The following is a 20,221-nucleotide window of genomic DNA, read 5'->3' as shown; positions in this document are numbered from 1 at the left end:
TTCTTTTTTTTTTTTAAACACAATACATTGAACACAGTCTAAAATAAAACCAATAAATAGCAACCATTAGACACAAGGTTCCTCTAAGACTCTTGATCGGATCGAGATTTCTCTCGCACCTGAAAATCTGGATTTTAGTGAATTGGATCTTGTTTGATGATTTGTTTGTTTGACTCTTTCGCTACCCCGCTAGTTTCAATCCAACCTGTAAAATTGTCACAGTTTCCCCACTCAACATTTCTAGTGATGACATTGTTACTGAGTCGGTGACTGTTTCATGTGATGTGCACACAAATAACAAACAAACAAAAACTTGTTGTCACGGGGAAACAGTGTGCAACAATGTGGCCACAGGATGTTGATCACTTGATACATTTATGTGGAAATTTTCCAAGACAAATTTGCATGCTTCAACAATTGCACATTGCATTGGTTTCCAGTTTCCTTCCAGTTGAGTCCAGTTGCCATTCTGCAATGCACAGCAGTTTGATCCACTGTGACGATTCTTTTTTTTATTATTGTTTTTTTAAGTGTTTTTCTTCAAAGAAAAGTTATAAGCAGTGATCTAAAGCAGACAGCGACTTTGCACACTCTGCAGCAATTATCCAGACGTGCACGTTAGCCGACACATAGGTACGCGAACCTGTGTAGTATGTGGCGATCCTGATTGGTCCATGCCACCGCTTGAAGCCGGTGGGGCAAGTTGAGTGAGCGTAAGGTTTGCGGCGCGACAAGATTGAGGCAGATTCAGTCCCACAATGAGCCTGTCTTATGCACTCAGCTACACTAGTGGAACGGAGCAAAGGGGTCGTGCACACTGAGTCTGTGTGGTGAGGCAGTTCATGCAAGGGGCTGGTCAGCAGGGGACAAGAACTCTCGAGACTCGGTGTACCATATAGCGGGGTCATTCATAGATAAATATACACAATAGATGAGGTGCTGTGTGTGTGTGTGTGTGTGTGTGTGCGTGTGTGTGTGTGTGTGTGTGTGTGTGTGTGTGTGTGTGTGTGTGTGTGTGTGTGTGTGCGCGCGCGTGTGTTTGTTTGTGTTCTGTCAGTGTCTTTATGTGTTTTACGCGGGGGAGTGTATCAGTGTGTGTGGGAACAACTCCAAGAGTTTCTGATCAGTCTTTCTGATGAATCACTATTATCCTCTTTTGTTAATTTCTCGCATCAGTCACTGTGTTCTCCCTCCAACTTTCTCTCGTCTACGTCTTACTCCCCTGCGCTCCGAGGGGCCCGAGGATTCGGTTTCCCATCGTGGGTCCGGCGATTTCTCCCCTTGCGTATCTCCTGAAGGTGCTTCCACTTCTTGTTAGGTGGACGCGCGGCAGGCCCCATCGGCAGGCTGCCCTTCCCCTGGGCCGGGAAGCTCTTATCCGCCGGGTCGATGCCAGCGTTTTTCCGCGCCCAAACCTGCTCGCAAATCTGGTCGACCGTGCTGAGGTTAGGGTGGTCCACCAGCTGCATGAAGTCCCGGTACCAGAGCTTTTGATTGGTCACGGAGGAGCCGCCGCCGCCGCCGCTGCGGGGGTCTAACCGCACAGGGGCGTCAGAGGGCAGATTGGAGGCGGAGGAAGACGTCGCAGGCACGACCTCCAGGGTGATGCCCAGTAGTGTCTGGGTGAAGCCGTGTTCCATGGCGTGGCACTGGTAGATGCCGATATCTCTCTTCAGGACGCGTCGGATCAGGAGACCCCTGTCAGTCTGGAGGATGCGGTCATCCAAACGCACCTGTCGGGAAGGAGATTTTCATTTTTACATCACATTTACATGCATAAGAACCAGACCTTTATTCCCACAATGGCCTCCCTGTATTCTCACTTCTTCTCGTGGGTTCTGCAGATGTTTCTGGAAGGTCCAGGTGACTCTGGCCTGAAGGGATTTGGGAATGCACTCCAAGAAAGTGCTGCTCCCCTCGACTCCGTACAGCTTCTTCTCAGTAACGCGATGCTTATGATGGTCTGATGGGGGCAGCAGAGACAACAGCATTTGTCGTGAGATGAAAGCCCGGATGCTGAACAACTCCCACAAGGACAAAAACATATCAGTGCGGCACTAAAATGTTACCACTAAAGAAGGTTTTCTGTTCCCAGTGTGCGTTGTCAAGAACAAAAGTGAATTTCGCCAATCGACACAAATGATGAGATCCAGATGTGGACCATTCTTTTGTTCATTACCTAGAATCTTACCTTGGGCTGTAAGTATGCATGTTTAAAATTATAGAACAAAAACATTAATGTTGCAATTAGGTCAAGGCCAGATTAGTTTGAGCAAGTAAGATTAATTCAATAAAGTGAAAAGGTCACAGTTAAACAATAGTATCCCCACTGCCAAACGGCTTTGGGGCAACACAATTCTGATTCAATACATTCAGGCTGACCTCCACGGCCTTTACACAATCAAGCCTGCACGCCACATGATGTAAGTGTATTGCTGAGGAGCTCATTTGAGTTCATCAAGTGATTAAAGCGACACAAGTTATGCGGCAAAGTGACGGAGAGCCGCAGAATGCTGCTATTGTTGACTTCGGGGGATGGGGAGGGGGTGGGGGGGGCAAAGGCAGCAGTGGGTGAAGGTCACTGAGGAACTGGGATGTGCCAGAGCAGCCGTCAGTGGGCTAAACCAGTAACAAGAAGATTTGAATTATGAATGAAGAGTACCTACCTCCAGAGCACAAGGTGTTGGGGTCTCCGTTCCTCACATCCTGGCGACGGAATCGTCTGCAAACAGTTGTTGACGAGAGCTCATGAGACTACAGCAATGTTCCTTGGAAGCTAGCATGTGCTTACAAATGCATCAGTGTTTCGTGCTCAACAGGGAAAAGTGTCATGGGTGTGTTGCTTTTTTTTTTCTCGTTTGTCTGTTTTGATAGAGACCTCTTGGTGTTTGGCAGGTAGCGGGTGCAAGAGGTTCCGTCCCAGGCGCAGTAGGGATCTCTGGCCAGGCAGCACTCAGCGCAGGCCTTGCCGTACACACTGCAGCGGTGCAGTGGAACCTGGGCGATGCCCGTGTCCGAGCCCAGGTACAGCTGTTGCTGTGGGGACACAGAGTGGAGGGGCACACTTTGATAATAATAAAAAAGCAACAACCAAAAAAACACACATTCGTAATTGAAAGAAAACTACTCCGATTTAGCCATCATCTGAGATTGGATGAATATTTGAAGAAAGTGTGAGAATGTTGGCAAGAAAAAAAGAAATACCCGTTTGGAGGAGATCTGCATGTCGATGATGGACGAGGCATCCTGGGCAGCAGAGAAGGGTAGCAAATTAGTTGAAATGTTGCAAACTGGAACGCAATCTTACAGTGTTTGTCAATGTAACAAAGTTATTGTGACGAGAACAATTTTTAGACGCTGAATTTTGAGAAAAATACTCATTTATATATTTTAGGGTATCCTATTTGTAAAAGTGTTTCTAAGAGGTTGTGCACTGATTTAGAATAAACATTAAGGGGGTTTATTTCATGTTTTGCCCCGACAGCTAGGTGGCACTGTTGCCTCGTCCCTTCAGCCGTTCAAACTGGCTGAAGTGTGAAGAATTAAGCCCACACCTCGGCTAACAAGACAAAGACGGGCCCACACCATCATATTCAGTCATATTATTCTCACCTTGAAGACCTCCAGCTCTTCCAGCAGAAGCTCCTCCATGTTGTTCCAGCTCTCCTTGGGCACATTGATCACCTTCAGCACTGTCCCCTTGTCTGAGAGTGAAGGAGGCGTCGTCAGTAAATGTCCCTCTCACCGCGTCCTAACCATGTGAGGCTTCGAAGCGTCACCTGTGCCGATGAACATGACGTCATACTGGCCGTCGGCCGCGTTTACTCGGTCCACGGCGATCTGCGTGAAACTGTAGTCCACGTTGGTCCTGACGAAGATGGGCCGCCGGCTCATAGGGTAGACCGGATTGTACATCAGAGGGTGGTGACGCGCAAACTGGATCACATCGTCCGGGAAGCCCTTCGTTGACTCAAAGCTGCCGAATGTCTTGCTCGGACACTGCAAAGAAAAAAAAAGGCCAAACATACATGTTTATAATAATAATAATAAAAAAAAAAGACATTTAGCTTCTTGCATTAGCATTGTTGACATGTTACTATGATGCGCTTTTGTAAACAAACCACTTGGGGCTTTTATTGCTATTGACATTAAATAGCTGAGTGCTGATGGAGAAGAGTACACACACACCACAACTATTATATCGAGTCCCCATACTACATTTCTCAAGATGTAAGAGGAGTTGCCGTGAGTGGTTAATAGCCACACCCTCTTATTTTAGGGTTTGTTGTGGTTTTTCTTTTTCTTTTTTTTGTACTGATTACGTCTAAGATACATGGGTTCCAGTGTTTGTCAGAATGTGAGATATTGAGTTTTTATGCCCTTATTTGGTTGTGTTATAATTAACTTGCAGATTATACAAAGAACGGGGCAGACAAACCAGAACAAAAGAGGAAAAAACACACTTGTGACACTTTTTTTTTATAATCATTGAAACCGACACAGTCATTTTAGCAAATGTGATTGAGAGATTTCCGGATTGTGTGAATGTTGAACTTTATTTTCCTAAAAGGCTTGAGTGTCCTTTCAGAAATTCAAAGCACTTCTTTAATCCAGCTAATCCATTTCTTCTGCAAGAGATTTGTAATGGCTTTGCAGAGAAAAGCGCCGTCAGCACACACTTCAACACTCTCTGGCGCATTGAAACCTAAACATTTATCATGACTCAGCTTAAATCTGGTGAATAAACTGAAGAAAAAATAAATAAAGTACATCTCTGTGCTCCGCACGCAGGCTGAAATGTCAGACTTGTGAAAGGCACGATTCAGCAGACCACAGGGAGGGGATTACAGTGTGATGTGGTCACACGGATGTGAGAGATTTTCTTTGGGTCAGAGTCCAATGTTCCCCTCTAATTATAATCCACTGTTGGATTTACAGTCATAGATGCGTGGATATAATCCTCTGCATGCCGCAGTTATTTCTATACCTCTGAAAATAAACGTCCACAAAGAAATTGGCATACGAATTGGCTTGACTTGCAATTTTGCATCGCTTAATTTAAAAGAGGATTTTCTTTTTTTAAAATCCATTTTTATTAATAAATGGTGAGCGCTCCACTGAGCAATGTGGCATGTAAAGGATTGGGCTGCATGTTGGTCAGGTAATGCTTCCCAACCTGCAATAATGCAGTGCAGATTGTTGCGCAGGACCGTCAGGTGGAACTTCAGCTTCCACCTGACGGTCCTGCTGATGCAACACTTGTGTAGTTATCCGAACGTAACCAATCCCACATAAGCACATATTGATCGGGGTGGATTGTGCGCTGCTTTTGAATGAAGTGCTTGTCCAACACTGGGCCACTGCAACTAAAGTGCTGATGAGGAGTACAAGTCAGATGGTGCAACTATTAATATCAGTGCGATTGAACTCAATGAAGCGGCGTCAAGTTAAAGTTTACTGTGGTAAAAGAAAACAAAAATCGACCCTTTGACCCCACTGCTATGGATGGGTCTTTGGGTGTTATGACATACCATTCCGGGGCGGGGATAAGGGACCTTTCCCTGGAAGGGGACCCACTGGTAGTTGGGCCCCTCTTTGTGAGCAAAGGGCCCCAGAAAGGCCCTCCGGATGTCATTCATGGAGTAGAGACACACAGCGGAGCCCTTAAACACACTGCTGCTGGGGCAGAGGGTAAGACAGGTTAAAAACATCCAACACACACACACAGACACACACACAATGCAAGACGGACTCGGACCTGGATGTGGAGAAGACGGTGTAGACCAACGGATTCTTTCTGTCCCTCGTCTGCAGCAGGAACACGTCGCCTGGGGACACGACATCAAGCCACGCAGGTCAGCCGGCGGTAGTGCACAGGTTAAAGGTTGAGAGGAAGATAAACTAAGCCCTGTGGTCACGTCAAATTACTTTAAGTCATTGGTCGTGACAGGGCCCCCAAATTGGAAGAAGGCATCAAGTAGAGACTTGTAAAATTAAATTACACTGGTTACGTTTTATTCAACACAACTAAACATACAAATTAATTTATACTAATGTATGTAAAAATTCAACACAAATGTTCACAAGAAAAAAAATCGAAGTACTTATTCTTTCCTTTAAAACAGTGTCCTGAGAAAAATACGTCTGTCTTGAAATATATATCCAGGGTCGATGATGCACGCTTCACAAAAGAAGAGAAAGAACCCCCCCACCCCTGAAAAAACTCAACAAAAAACTGGCTTCCATCTAGTCCGGGATCTCGGAGCGATTAATCTCTCACTCACGCTTTGTCCAAGTTTGCAAGAATGTGGGTCTGACTTATAATTTAAAAATCGAGGTCAGAAATCCTGGATGGTGTATTATTGTTTCTTACTCGCTTTACACTCAGGGATTCCGCTTCTGTGCAAGATTTAATGGGCAAAGCAAAAATGGAAAAATCGGTCAATTGCAGGCCGTCGTCTTAGTTTTCCTGCAAACCCGATGACTTTTTGAATCAGAATCAGAATCAGAATTACTTAATCAATTCCGAAGGGGAAACTCTTTTTCTTTTCAACTCTAACTCAGCGTGTGCAAGTAGAAATAGAGATCAAAAGCAACGCAATAAGGCAATAAGAAACAGCAATGTAAAGGCGTACATGGATTGAAAGCCTCCAAATTGCAGTCATTCAACTGAATCGTGGTTTAAAAGTTCATGTTTCTTTTTGATGGATCTGCATGCAGAAGCAGAACCAGACAGGAGAGTTTTTCCGCTCTGCTGACGTGCACACAAACGACCGTACATGCAAAGTGGACTTACGCAGCTCGTCAAAGTACGTGTCGCTGCCGTCGGCTCCTGGCACGGAGCAGATCAGACGGGTCTTGAGGAATGTGGTCCACTTGTTGACCAGACTCCTCTGGCCGCCCATGTCATTCTGATGGGAAACACAACACGGCTGAGTGCCATTCGAGAGGCGGCGCTCATATTCTACCACTTAATCAGACTTTATGTGCACCAGCCATGGTTGAGTGGGCTTCTTTACAGGCTGTCGCAGTTTCCCAACACACTGAACACCAGAGTCGGCCGACCAAAACGCCGTCTCACCCTGCACAGCTGCCCGATGCGAGAGTAGGTGGACTTTCCGAGACCCTGGGCCTCCACCGCCGTCTCGCGGAAGAAGAAGAAGACTTTGTCGTCATCGGGGTTTTCGCTCTCGGGGACCCAGAAGGAACCGATGAACTTTGGTTCTGGACACAGACATGAAAGTGGAGAATAGTTGAGATTTTCACTTTCACAGCCGACGGCTCTGACAGCTGGCAGTGAACAGTGACCGACCGTTGAGCCAGCGGGAGTCGTGCTGCTCGGTGCGGATGGAAGGCCGCCTGCCCAGGCTCCGGAAGATGGTGAAATCCCGCCCCATCAGGTCCGTGGCCACGCCTGCGTACAGCTCGTCACCTGAGGGGAGGGGAATCACGGAGCAGCCGCGTTAGACAGTTTGGCCCAAAAGTTTGCAAAGTGTTCATTAAAAGGCCTGGAGGCTTCTTTTTTTTTTATCTCACCGACTAGCACCGACGCTGCGTTGTGTCGAGGATCATATGGACTCTTTCCTTTGCCGTCTTCCACCTTGGACGGGTCGATCCTGAACACGTGGTCCTAACAGGGAGAGCAGCAGCCGGACTTAAAGCAGGAACCTCGTGTGCACGTTCAAGATTCGGACAGCACAAATAAGCTAACAATCGCCCAAGTCACCCCATGGCTCGGGGTACACAGGGCTGTCAGCAGTTTTTGGAAGTGAGACCAGGAAGCGTTGACTCGGTGCTGTACTGGGCTCAAACTGGGACCAAACCGAACAAAGAGGAGATTTTGGAAGTGTGGCTTTGTCTCTTCCTCACCTCCATCCTGTGTCCCACCTCCACAAAGGCGCAGGTTGGGTGAAAAGCTCCGGTTCCACAGGCGTACAGGTGCGTACGGTTGTAGTGGTGGACAATCTTCACGTAGTTCACGCAGTCGGTCTGAAACACACATGAGGATGTGTGGTTAGGTGTCGTTGTACTGACAAAATAAGGTGCCAGTCGTCTAAAATTGCAACTTTAAATTTAGTGGCAGAGTAAATAACTTTCAGTGGAATATTACAACACCAGGAAAGAACACACAATCAACGGTGGTTCTACCAAAATCTGAGCCTTTTTATTTTCCTCCCCCTGTACGATTTGGTTTTGAGCATTCCTCACATAGCTCCTCTCACCCTGCCGTGCTTGTGACAACACGGAACAGACCTCAGCTCCAACTTCAAAACCACTGTTGTGGTAGCCTTTGTGTCCCGGCTCTGCACACAAGCCTACTGTGTGTGTGTGTGTGTGTGCGTGTGTGTGTCAACTGTATGTGTTTCTCAATAACAAACTGGGCATGTGAACATTAATACAACCTTTCAGAAGAATAACAAAAGGCAGACGAGGAAAAACATCAAATTAAAAGAAAAGTTGTTGTTTTTTGTTCTTAAATTGTGGCTTGTGCAAACATATTTATATCATATATTTCAACCGCTGGTGATATCTTATTGTGAGTATATCTGGAAACACCAAAAACGTGGACTTGACCAGTACAACAGAGCTTTTATCCTCAACCCGAAACATTCAAATTTCACTTCCAAAGATCAGCCGTGTAATCCTGATCATCAGATCTGAAGCGTGCAGCGCACTCCACAGAAACACATCTGTTAAAAAGTAAACTCACAAACCCAATTCCTTGATTTAATTTCCCTTTACCAGAAGAGAAAAGAAAAACTGACTCGCGGGGAGTTTGGTTTTGATTCTAACCTATTTGTCAAAACAACGGCCAAGAGGCTTTTGGCTTGGGAGCAGCATTACACACAACCCAAACCACACAGTGAAATGTTTACTTCAGGTTTTGCGTAAAACAGAAAAAGAAAAAGTCAAAACTCTGAAACTTAATCCTGTTCCCCCCCTGCTGCCCCACCATACAGCGCCGCCCTTCTGTTTTGTGGCCTCATGTTGAGGGTGTCGGGTGTCCCAGCGCTTGTTGATATTGGACTGGCCCTTAAAACTGCAATTTTTTTTTTTTTCGAGCACTACTGGATGAGCGGCATCAGAACTCTTAAGTGTTTCTCCACTAATGATAAGGTTCGAAGGTTGCGATATTCAAACCATCCTATTGTATTGGCGCAATGTTGTTCCACAGAATTATGGACCTCTTTTTTTTAAAAGAACCACAAAAAAAAAAAACAGGACCACACTGTTGTCCGAGAAGGTTTCAAGCCAACATTAATGTCAGTCCATTTCAACTTCACAGTTGGTTCCAAGGGGCAAAGCAAAGGGGTAAAAATGAGAAATCAAATGATCATTAGGAGTTGTTTCTCGCAAACCGAGCGTCTTTAACAGAATTTCTCCGACTCAGTTTTCAGCCGCCCCCCACCCCCGCCCACACACACACACACACACACACACACACACACACACACACCTCTTTTCCCTCCTCTTTCTACCCAGACAGACCGTTATTGACCCACAATCACATCTGTCCATCCTGGAGTCGGGTTACTGTAAGCTGGATCCCAGGGGAGCGCTGGAGAAAAGGTTTTTTTTTCTCCCCTCCACCACCACTAACTGGCTGGAGAGATAGACTGCGATCCGCCCCGATCTCTCAAATCTCTGCACTAGACCTTGAGGAGACGGGCCTGTTTAACAGCTCTCCCTTTGAGCAAAGATGACCAAGATGGCACGAGTTCTGCGATTATCAACCCAGTCATCAGTCGTCTCGAGCTTCGGGCCTCAACTGTTCAGCCGGTGTGGTGTGAGGGCTGATCAAATTCCTTAAACATTTATATATACTGTATGTGTATACATATTCATATACTAGGGCAGTCAGCGTTAACTCGTTAATTGTGATTAGTTAAATGCAATCCATAAGCCTTTTTGTCCCTTTTACAATCCCGTACTCGGCCCCTCTTGCTGATTTCTGGTAAGAAATACTTTTACTTTATGGCGTTAAAACTGCCTTGAAATGCAATTCTAGACATGCAATTCAAATTGTGATTAATTGCAGTAATCTATGAAGATTCTGTGATTAATTGCGATTAAAACATTTATCGTTTGACAGCCCTCGTATATACATATACATTCACATGTACACATATATCCACATATATATGTATTTACATAAATACATACATACGATCCCAGTCTCTCTGTCCCTCTCTTTCTCTCTCTTCTTCTCTCTCTCACACACACACACACACACACACACACACACACACACACACACACACACACACACACTCATTCATATGACCACAACCTTAGCACTTTAATGGAAAACAGTCTAAAACAGTTCTCTCAAAGATGGAGATGTGTGTGTGCGTGTGTGTGTGTGTGTGTGTGTGTGTGTGTGTGTGTGTGTGTGTGTGTGTGTGTGTGTGTGTGTGTGCATGTGTGTCTTTCTCTGAGGGCACAGGAAAGTGAGAGTCAGAAAGGCAGACTGACTCTTTGTCCGAGAAAAAAAGACGGACAGAGCAGGAGGAGGAGAAAAGGTGAGAGAAGAAAGAACACTGAAGGGATTGCGCAAAGGTCACAGAGGAAGGAGGGAGGTGAATTTACGGCAACAATCACGTTTCTTAGGCGTGTGTTAAAGGGTTGACTGAACAACCTTTGACCTGCCACTGACTCATTAGTTGAAACAGTGAGCACAGCGCAGGCTGTGACCTCATGGCGGCCTCAGCTTCAGCTTTTGCCTTCATGTCTTACAGAGTTGTATTGTTCCCAACTGGATGTCGAGGGTTTTTTTTTCACCCTTTGTCTCCTCCCCCCTTTAGCTTTCCTATCCTAGAAATAATTAACCTGATCTATTTATCATTCAAGCCATTATCTCTCCTTTCTGCCCTTTTACGTGTGTAGGCCAGCCTCACGAGGCTTCAAATGGTTAAATTAAAGGAGAGTTTTGTTTTGTTTTGTATTGTTGTGTTTCTTTTCCATAATTTGATTGTATGCAGATGATATGCTGAAAGGAAAACAGTTTAACAGTTCATTTACTATTATAATAAGTTTTGCTACATTAAAACTCAGTTGGTTAATGTTGAAAGTTTGAGTCAGAAGCTACGTTAGCGCTTTTGTTCCGTGAACAGTTGCTCAACTTTAACCTCATTGTTGCTCAGGGGATTTTTGTTGTTTATGTCTTGGTTGTTTTTTTTGTACCTGGTGCTGACGTGACAGTAGGAGCACACCGTCTCTCTCATGACTAAACGATGCTTTATCTCGACATCCAAGCCCTCGGGGAAACGAGGCGAGTCACACTGGGCCCGACAGCAGCTGCTCGCTGCCGCCGTCTAACCATGTTTACACGTAACGTGTCTGTGTTTAGCCCGTCTGTCGGCGTGTTCGGTGGCTCTCCTGTGGTCAGAGCGACGAGGCGTTTATTACTTGTCATTCCGAGGCTCAACTTGTTGAGACCGACGAAAGCGTGTGTGCGTACATGTGTGTTTATTTGTGTCATAAAGTGCACTGTAGTGCACAATCGTAGACGAAAGGCTCCAGAGCTAAGCAACTTCAAATCGAGCTGTTGTCGCCTCAGCTTCTTGATGGTTGCTGTTGCAGAACAGGCAACTCCGGTGTGAGTTTGTTGCTCTCCTGTGATCATGTGACCTCGCAGAAACACGAGGTGCCAGAACTGTTCGGCAGCAAAATAAGTGTGCCCTGATAATTTAGGCAATCCAAACAACCATTGGCTCTCACATACACACCTACAGACAATTTAGAGTTTCCATTTCACCTCGCATGGACGTTTTTGGACTGTAGGAGGAAGCCGGAGATCCTGGAGATGCAGACATGGGGAGAACATGCAAACTCCACATAGAAAGGCCCCAGGCCCAGAATCTAACCCACAACCTTCTTGCCGTGATGCAAAAAAAAATCAAGGTTCTTCTTCAAAGACCCGACTGGTCTGCTAGTTGGAATCGTACTGAACAACAGCCAAAGCTGCTGTTGGCGTTTCAGAAGTGCGTTGATTGGTGAAGGTCGTCTGTGTCCTCCTCCTTTCCCAGCCTTCACTCCACTTCGCTGAGTCCATGCCGAGCTGCTCCCACTGAAGCGTCCTTGGATCCGGCGCAGCACCTGTGCAGCAGCAGCAGCTCCCCTCGGCTAATCCCTTAACACGCGGTCAGCACCGACAACACATGGTTGCTGATAACAGCGTGTTGTCACATTGAGTTTGCCGGGGATATTAATGAGAGACGGCGGGATTTCCACTCTGTATTTATGGTGAAAAGCAGCCATAAAAAACAACAAGAGGAGCTCTTAGTTCCCAGGGAGGAGAGAGAGGCGGGAGACGGGGTGAGAGGGGGAGGGGTGTTGGCCTCCTCCAACAGAGACACACTCTTCTCTGTAATTAGGGTCAATGGCGTGAGGTCGCCTCAGCTCTCAGTGTGTGGGTGAGCATCCACAGCCGTGCCAGGAGTCAAAAAGTTCAGGGAGGGGAGTGAAGGGCAACAATTCAACGGCCCAAGAAACAGAAGCACGGAGGGCCGAGCAGCAGAGGGACACTCCTGGACACTCCTGGACACTCCATCTGTTTTCTTTTCTGCCCTTTCTTCTCGTCCGCCGGAGTCGGTTCACTTTATCTCCTGGTCTCCCCCGCGTGCACGCTCGCGCGCACATGCACACGCGTGAAATAGGAGTCTTGAGTTCTGTATGAATGGACTTTGTTGTCTGCTACAGCTGTGTAATCACACCGTTGGAGGGTTTGTCTTACATGGACATGCGGCGACATACACACACACACACACACACACACACGCACACACACACACACACACACACACACACACACACACACACACACACGTGTATAGTTGTAGTGTGTATCACTGTGGGTGGTCTCTGGCCGGCCTCTACATGTGGGCCAGTGGGTCTCGGGCCGCCCTGCCCAGACTCCATCCACACGCAGAACATCACATGTTTACTCGTAATTATCACGTTCTCTGTTTACCTAAAAACTAAATATTATTTCGCTGTGGCTCAAAAATAGAAAGTCCCGATTTCTCCCTCCGAGCTATTTTTGACGGCCGATTCAAAGACTGAGAGGTGGAAGCAGCCGGGTGGCCCGTGTTTGGAGGAACGGCAACAGCAGCGGGTCATGAGTTCAAATCCCTGCAACGCATGGCGGGAGGCCTTATATAGGCTTCGCTCAGACCTCCACCTGCAGACACGGCTAATGTGTCATCTGATGGTGAACCATGTTGTTTCCCACTGAGGCTTTGATAATTCAATATTAAGGAATTCTGATGATAAGACTTTTGGAATATTTAGTCATTGTTGTTGCTGCTTGACCAAATCAAACTATGGTTCAAAATAGAACTATCTATTCCTCGGTCTGATCTCTTCAAGGTCTGTAAAACACAAGCTAAAAATTTAGCATGGTTTTCAATGTATTTTCTTTGTAAAATGCATCGTGAATAAATGTGCAAAATGTTTTAAGCAATCCAGCAACAACAAAATCAAGGTTCCAACTCACAGACCAGGCAGCCGCCGCCGGGATTGTGTCATATCTGAATAACAACTAAAGCTACTGTTGACATTTTGGAAATGTCGCTGAGAACGTGTTTATTTGAGGGTCACAGGACGCGGCAAGCAAAGCAGCAATTCTGATCTGCTGACTCCGGCGTCCTGGTTTTCCAGACAAACTTCACAGTTCGCTGTGTCTCTTTTTCGGGGGCCGGAATTTTATTTTTTTTTGTCTTGTGACGGGTCCCAGGGCCGCAGCGAATTAAAAGGCAGCGTTGAGCTGCAGCGGGCATGAATGCACAGCCACCTCCTCCACTAACAGCCACAGGCCGTTCTTACTTAACTCCGTGTTCGATACATCATGTTTGAGTGCTGATAAGGTGAGCTTTTATGAACCTTTTGAAAAAAACAAAACAAACAACTTATTTCAGACAAAAAAAAGGAGAAAAAAAAGATATTTTCCCAGGGAGGAGGTGGGAGGAGTTAAGGTGTGACCGGGCTTACCGTGATGTCCTTGCCAGCCCAGTTACACTCCTCCCTCCAGTCGACCGGAGCGGGCCAGTATATCTGCAACACAACGGGTCAAGGTCGGGTCAGTTCCAGCCTCCTCGGCCTCGCTCCTCGTTGTTCAGTGGCGCAAAACCCACATACATTAAAAACAAAGCTGCACGGGTTGAGCTGTGCACCCACGTTAGAACGTCAACAGGCCTATACATGTACAAACAACAGTCTCTGTACACAGCCAGAGTGAGTGAGTGACTGCAAACAGATGTGCACATATGCACAAATCTGACTTAAAGTGGTTTGTGTTAGAGTGGGCAGCTTGTCATTTAGATGTAGAATCACATTGACCCCCTTTTATCTCCATCCTTGTCTTCATTTTTCATTTCCATCAAGTCTGTTCTCGGATATCTTCATTCATTCTAAACATCTTCATTCATCCCATCTCAGCTGGGGTGGGATTTAACCACCTCCCCTATGACATGAAAACCAAGCAACTTTTGATCTGTGTGGGGTTTTTTTTTATGACTATTGACGCGAATTAGATCAGAAAATTGTGTTGTTTTAATCTGCTCTTTACCTCCTCTGTTTTCAAAGAAAGCAGATGAAGAGTTTATGATAGAGACACAAAAGGTCACTGATTAGAATTCACTTCAGAGCTCTTCATCCATTCATTTCGTAGATAAAAGCCACTGAATGCCACTGAAAACACAATAGCTGGCTTTTTTTTTAAAAATAGGTCAGCCATGTGTTTTGAGGTGTGGGTGTTTTCTTCTTAAAACAAAACACAAGAAACCTCGGCCTAGTAATGAGAGACTGATCCCCCCTCCCCCCACGTCCCGCTGCGGTTCACTGAAGCACTTACACCGTGAAGATCCTAAACGTTGTCTCATTACAATATCTGCTGACTCACGGTCTCCACCAACCTTGTGTTCCTGCTTGGCAATATTGTCCAACGACAGCGACAGCAGGAAGTTCTTGGCACCCACAAACAGGCGACCTCTCTCCTCATCCAGCAGCAGGGCGCTGAAGCAGCACGAGCGCTCCAGCTCGAAGCGCCGCACGCCGTGGAACTGCTGCAGCTCTGCAAACACGGGGCAGAGAAACACGGGTTCAGGTTTAGCCGGAGTCTGTCTTCGCCCCGGGTGTTGGACGACTTGCACCATCCCGTCGGACGCCACATGTCAATGTTCCTTTTTTTCAGCCGTCATCGTTTTTTTTTTTAGCGTGCTGAACGGTCTGTTCGAGGCCATTGTGCTGGAGTAATGTTTATCTTGCCGTGATGGAGCCCTCGACAAGACAATAAGGAGCCATAAACACTGACCAGAAAAAAGAAGACTTCAAAACAACCTCAAGTCATGGGGTAGTTGAGACCAGTTTGAAGACCGCAGGACTGCAAACAAGTCCCGAGCTCGATAAGTCTGCCATTTAAATCAAGGATTACGTAACAGTTTCGAGGCCTGAGAGCAGCGAGACGGGATTGAATCCACCGTCGACGGTGACAATACTTTTTGTTCAGTGGAAAATGTTTGGAGTGTCTCTTTCAAACTGGCAAACTGACGAAGGGACCAGTGCCCAGGAAAATTTAGCTTGTGTTCATAAAGTTGAGTTATTAGCGTTACTGCAAGCCAGCGGAGGAAGAAAAAAAAAGGTTTTGGCTACAGGATGTGATGGAAGAAAGGGACGGCATCCTCTCGTGTTGGCCTCGCTTGAAGCGGGAGTTTTAGAAAACAGGACCAAGCCCTCTTGGTTCAGCCATCTAAATGGTTTATTAGTCTGAAGCGCTGCAAATGAAAATGGAAGACTTCATTTCAGAAGGTGGCACCACCCAGCAGTTGCACGCACGGCCTCAGGTTTTCCTTCTGCCTTTGTTTTATGCAAACCAACCTCTCACGTGGCTCCATAAAGGCGTTTTCTTTCACTTTTTAATCTCCAGACTGGTTGAAGGATGAAGAAGTCGCAGTCTTGCGCTACATGCGCACCAAAACAAACCGACTCCATGCACGTCCCCGTGTAGCGAGATCTGGGCCTTCGCCAAGCGACGAGGGATGCAAAGGATAAGACCGTTGCCGAGCACTTGTTTCATAGATTCTGTCAGGAATGTATGAAAAACTAAGACAATAGAATAGCATAATAGAAGTGCGTTGTTGTCAGTGTACAATGTAGGTACACATTGTACGCATTTCTCTCAAGGTGCCCCGGAAGATTAAAAAAAATATGAAAACTACATAGTAACTCGATAGATTTGGTCCGTTGTACACGTGGGTTTATTGAAACGAGAGTCACATCAGAAACAAATGAGCTCATCAAAACCTCTTTCTCCGCCCACGTGTAACGACAAGGCTAAAATACTCCACCGTCCTCCTCCCTACGTATGCTTTACCTTGCCTTCGGCTCAAATTAGAGGGAGCGTGTACAGTATCCAGCGCTGGGCGGACCGCCTTCAGAAAACTCATGTCCTTGTAAGTTAGTTCAGGCTGTAATTGTTGGCCTTGAGTGATGGAACACATCCCGCGTTTATGTGGTTATGTCGGGCAGCGAGATGCCTTCGCCGGGACCCGCAGCGCTCCAGATGAAAACACACAAGCCCTGCCACTGTACATGTGCTGTGAATTATGGCAACCGCAAAATGACGGCTGGCCACCGTTCAGGATTGTCCTCTACGAAAAAGCGCTTGAAGCAGAAGCCCGTACGAAGACGGAAAAGTGTGTGAATGCGTCGCACGTTGAAAGAGTCACGTTTGTGACCTACATTTGCAAACCCAAAAAATGAAAATGACACAAAATACAGTTCTGGTGCTTACCTTTGTACGAGAGCTTCATACGCGGTGAGGAGGAGGAGGAGGTGGCGGAGGAGGCGGAGGGTGAGGAGGGGGAGGATGAGGCGCGTGCCGCCGTGCCGGAGGAGGCGTGGGCGGCAGCCAGGCCCAGCAGGAACAAGGAGCTGCAGGTGACTGTGGTGGCCGCCATCATCATCATCATGGTCATCATCTTGACTCACCTAAACACTGAGAGCTCCTTCCTTCCAAACGTAAATACTGGAGTCAGCAGCTGATTGCTTGTGGGTTTTTTGTGTTTTTTTTTTTTTTTTTCCAAAATCACGACCTATTTCTGGACTCCACTCCTTCCACACGTCCACCTGCTATTGACCTGGTTTGGACTCCACCTCTGCCTTGGCTTCGGCTGAGTATTGTCTTCCTGTCAGAATCCAAGTTTCGGTGTGATCTTCAGCGATTCCTTTTTGATTTTGATTTTGATTTTTTCAAGAGTTCTGTTCCTCCAGCGAAGGACGTCCGAGGTCACGTCTCATATCCACCAAGGGTCAGAAAGGTCACGCAGGGGCACCGGAGCCTGAGAGCAGAAACAGGGAGGGAGGAGATTCAGAAACTGGCACTGGTGCCAACCGTAAATGTGATTTGCGACAGGGAAGCCTTCCGTACACACACACACACACACACACACACACACACACACACACACACAGTTGACTCAGGTGCATTCAGCTAGAAGACAGGTTCTCAGAGTATGATCCTGCCTGGCTGTATCTACATCATGGCAACAGACATCTAATCGCTTCACACTGGAGCGAGACACAGGGACGCTATCCAAGGCAAACACACTGAACACGCTGATAAAACCCTCTGTGTGTAATCGAGAGTCGCCTTCTGCCAGGGCTGAGTGCAACTGTAAGAGCCTCCCCACTCCCTGCACCTCCTCCCCTACCCACTCCACCCGAACCAATCACTGCCACAGGGAGGTGGATGGGTGTGCTTGTGGATGCGTCGGCCGTCAGCTGAAAGACAGATTCTTTACCTCCAAATGGATAAAATCACTCCTGCAGTAAAAGTTGAATATCTAATAACTAACAAAGCCAATGAAAGAAAAACAAGACAAAATAAAACTAAAAGATAAATGATTCCAACATGTATTGACGCCAATCAGGCGCACACTAGGCTTTGAGTTGTGTAGGTTATTCAGATTTACAGTATTACATCAAAAAAGCCCTTGCAAAGTTAAGTTAGCAAAGCTGCTGCTTCATTGTAAACATATCCTCATCTGCCAATAACAAGGCTAATTTTGTTCAGGTGGCCAATCAAATTTCCAATATTTCCAATCCTATCTTCACTTAAAGATTTGTCAAACCAAAACAGGAAAACACAGCCAAAATAATTTTGTTTATTTATTCATTTTCCAACTAGACCAACCAGTAGATTATTTTGAACCAATGAGCATCAGGCCCTGCACTTAAAATATGCAATGTCTGACCTAAAACTGGACATGCAGCCACCCGAGTGGTCTGACTCACCCGGGCCAGGACTCTAAAAGTGAACCGGTGACACAACAATAGAAGGCGACAGTGCTGCAAGAGACTCGTGCATTTTTACACCAACAATGAGCTGCAGTTCACGCTGCGCGGCTAAAAATGCACTGCTGGGCTACAACTCGGTTGTTGATTGTTTGGTTTGTGACGACATATGTCAGTGAGAGAAAGGTCCAACAGTGATGGGCTGGGGGGGGGGGGGGGGGGGGGGGGGGCTATTGCCTCCCATTGTGGTGGAGTGGGACAATGAGTGGGTTCCACTCTGGTGGGACAGAGTGGAGGACAGTGGTGCAATTTAATGGCATCGCCGCTGTAAATGCAGCTCCGACTACTGAGTCAGTGGCAGCAGAGAACGAAGCTGTAAGGTTCAGTGGCCGTTCCAGATTAGAGGTGGACAGGCGACAGGTTAGAGAGCTGGAGTCCAACTGCGGAGAAACAAACTCGTGCTTAGCGAGCGCCGCTGTTTGAAGCAGCAACACGACAGCAGCAGCAGCAGCAGCTCTCACAGCATTGAAAGTCCAAGTCGCAATAATAACGTGCACGCAGGCCAGACATGCCCGCACACCTCTGCACCTGAAGGTCAGCTGCTGCAACAACGGAGCCACTCAGCAGAGACAACAGTCCCCTCTATCTGAGCAAAACCTCACAGCCAACAGTCAGCAGACACGACGTGCAGCTTTTTTTCCCCCTCTCAACCTCGGTCAACCCTGGGAAAAAAAAAAAAAAATTCTCTTTCCGCTCCTTATGTTAACTGCCCAACTGGGTCTCTGATTTCCATCTCCGTCCACCTATTCAGACCGTCATCCATAAATAACTTTTTACTGGCCTCTCCTACTAAAGTCCCTCGCTGTCTTTAAAGCCGATTGCTCCTTGAGATTGCGCCTCGTACGCGGACGAAGATCCACATCAGCCGTAAACTACGAGGCCTAGCGTCTCTTTGAATTCGCTGCAGCACTCCGCGGCCGGCGATCCCAAACCGTCGTCCGTCAGATGCAGCGGCGTCGCTTCCTTGTAAGGTAGCGTCTGGTCTGTCCTGAGAGGAATCAAACCAGGCGCTCCATGCCAGCGCGACTGTAGCTTGTTTATCACATAAGAAAGGTTTCCTGGGGATGAGCAGTGACTCGCACTCATTGTTGCAGACCCAGAAAGACTTTGTTACTTGACTTGTCTTGAATCTAAGTTCGATTTTTCACTGTCATCCACAGAAGTACATTTACAAGTGCTGGACCCTCAACATTTCCACTTCCCTGTTCATGGAAGAACAAGTCAAACTAGCAGTGAACAATTGTGAACCCTCGTGCCCTCACTGAAAATGCATAAAGGAGGAAATACAGACAACCTGAACAGACACACAGTCACTGGGGCGCGCAGGCGTTTGGGCGCAGGTCCACTGAATAATGACACTATTGAGACACGGAGACAGCAGAGCTCTTATGAGCCGGCAAGCTCCCAGACCACAACAGGACGGAGGCAACCGGGAAAACTACACCCATAAATGAACAAGAAAAGCACAGATGCAAGAAAAAAGCTGCCCACCACATGTTCCAAAGCCCGGTTTGAGAGTTTCCTGCACAGGCGGATTCAGGGACGAGGTGAGCGGCCTGGACGACTTCCTGCTCGCAGGTCAAACTTAACAAACTGGAGCTACGGGGACGTTTGCAGAGTTAAAGGCGGCGTTTCTGGTGCCGGCATCCCAAAGGTTCGCGCACGTCAGAGGCCTCGTCAGCAGCAGCAGCAGCAGCGTGACACATGAGGTGAAGCGCGCAACACAAGCACGCACAATCGACGTCACAGTTCCCCGGGAGCGGCGCCGAACACTCCTGTCCGCCGCTATAAAAGGAACCACTAGTGCCATTGTTCACCCGAGCGCCGACTTATAAAACTGCCATCTAGGTTGAAGAGGGCATCGTGT

The 20,221-nt window shown here is 47.1% G+C and overlaps 1 protein-coding gene across 1 annotated transcript; it reads right to left on the bottom strand.

The window, feature by feature from the left end:
- Positions 1 to 17,132, bottom strand: sema3b (sema domain, immunoglobulin domain (Ig), short basic domain, secreted, (semaphorin) 3B). Its single transcript, XM_076026179.1, has 17 exons — positions 16,793 to 17,132; positions 14,916 to 15,073; positions 13,993 to 14,055; positions 7,870 to 7,989; positions 7,537 to 7,630; positions 7,313 to 7,432; positions 7,082 to 7,224; positions 6,797 to 6,911; positions 5,759 to 5,828; positions 5,532 to 5,676; positions 3,780 to 3,999; positions 3,613 to 3,704; positions 3,205 to 3,246; positions 2,879 to 3,036; positions 2,667 to 2,722; positions 1,824 to 1,963; positions 1 to 1,733 (listed from the first exon to the last, which is right to left on the bottom strand). The coding sequence occupies exons 1-17, from the start codon at positions 16,977 to 16,979 to the stop codon at positions 1,215 to 1,217; spliced, it is 2,442 nt and encodes an 813-aa protein (XP_075882294.1). The 5' UTR covers positions 16,980 to 17,132; the 3' UTR covers positions 1 to 1,214.
- Positions 17,133 to 20,221: the final 3,089 nt, after the last annotated feature.

Source organism: Nelusetta ayraudi, unplaced genomic scaffold (assembly GCF_046127955.1).
Source record: "Nelusetta ayraudi isolate G7.1 ecotype Tasmania unplaced genomic scaffold, CSIRO-AGI_Nayr_v1 ptg000019l, whole genome shotgun sequence".
Classification (NCBI taxonomy): domain Eukaryota; kingdom Metazoa; phylum Chordata; class Actinopteri; order Tetraodontiformes; family Monacanthidae; genus Nelusetta; species Nelusetta ayraudi.
Note: the sequence above shows the minus strand (reverse complement) of the source record. Positions and strands in the feature narration are given on the sequence as shown.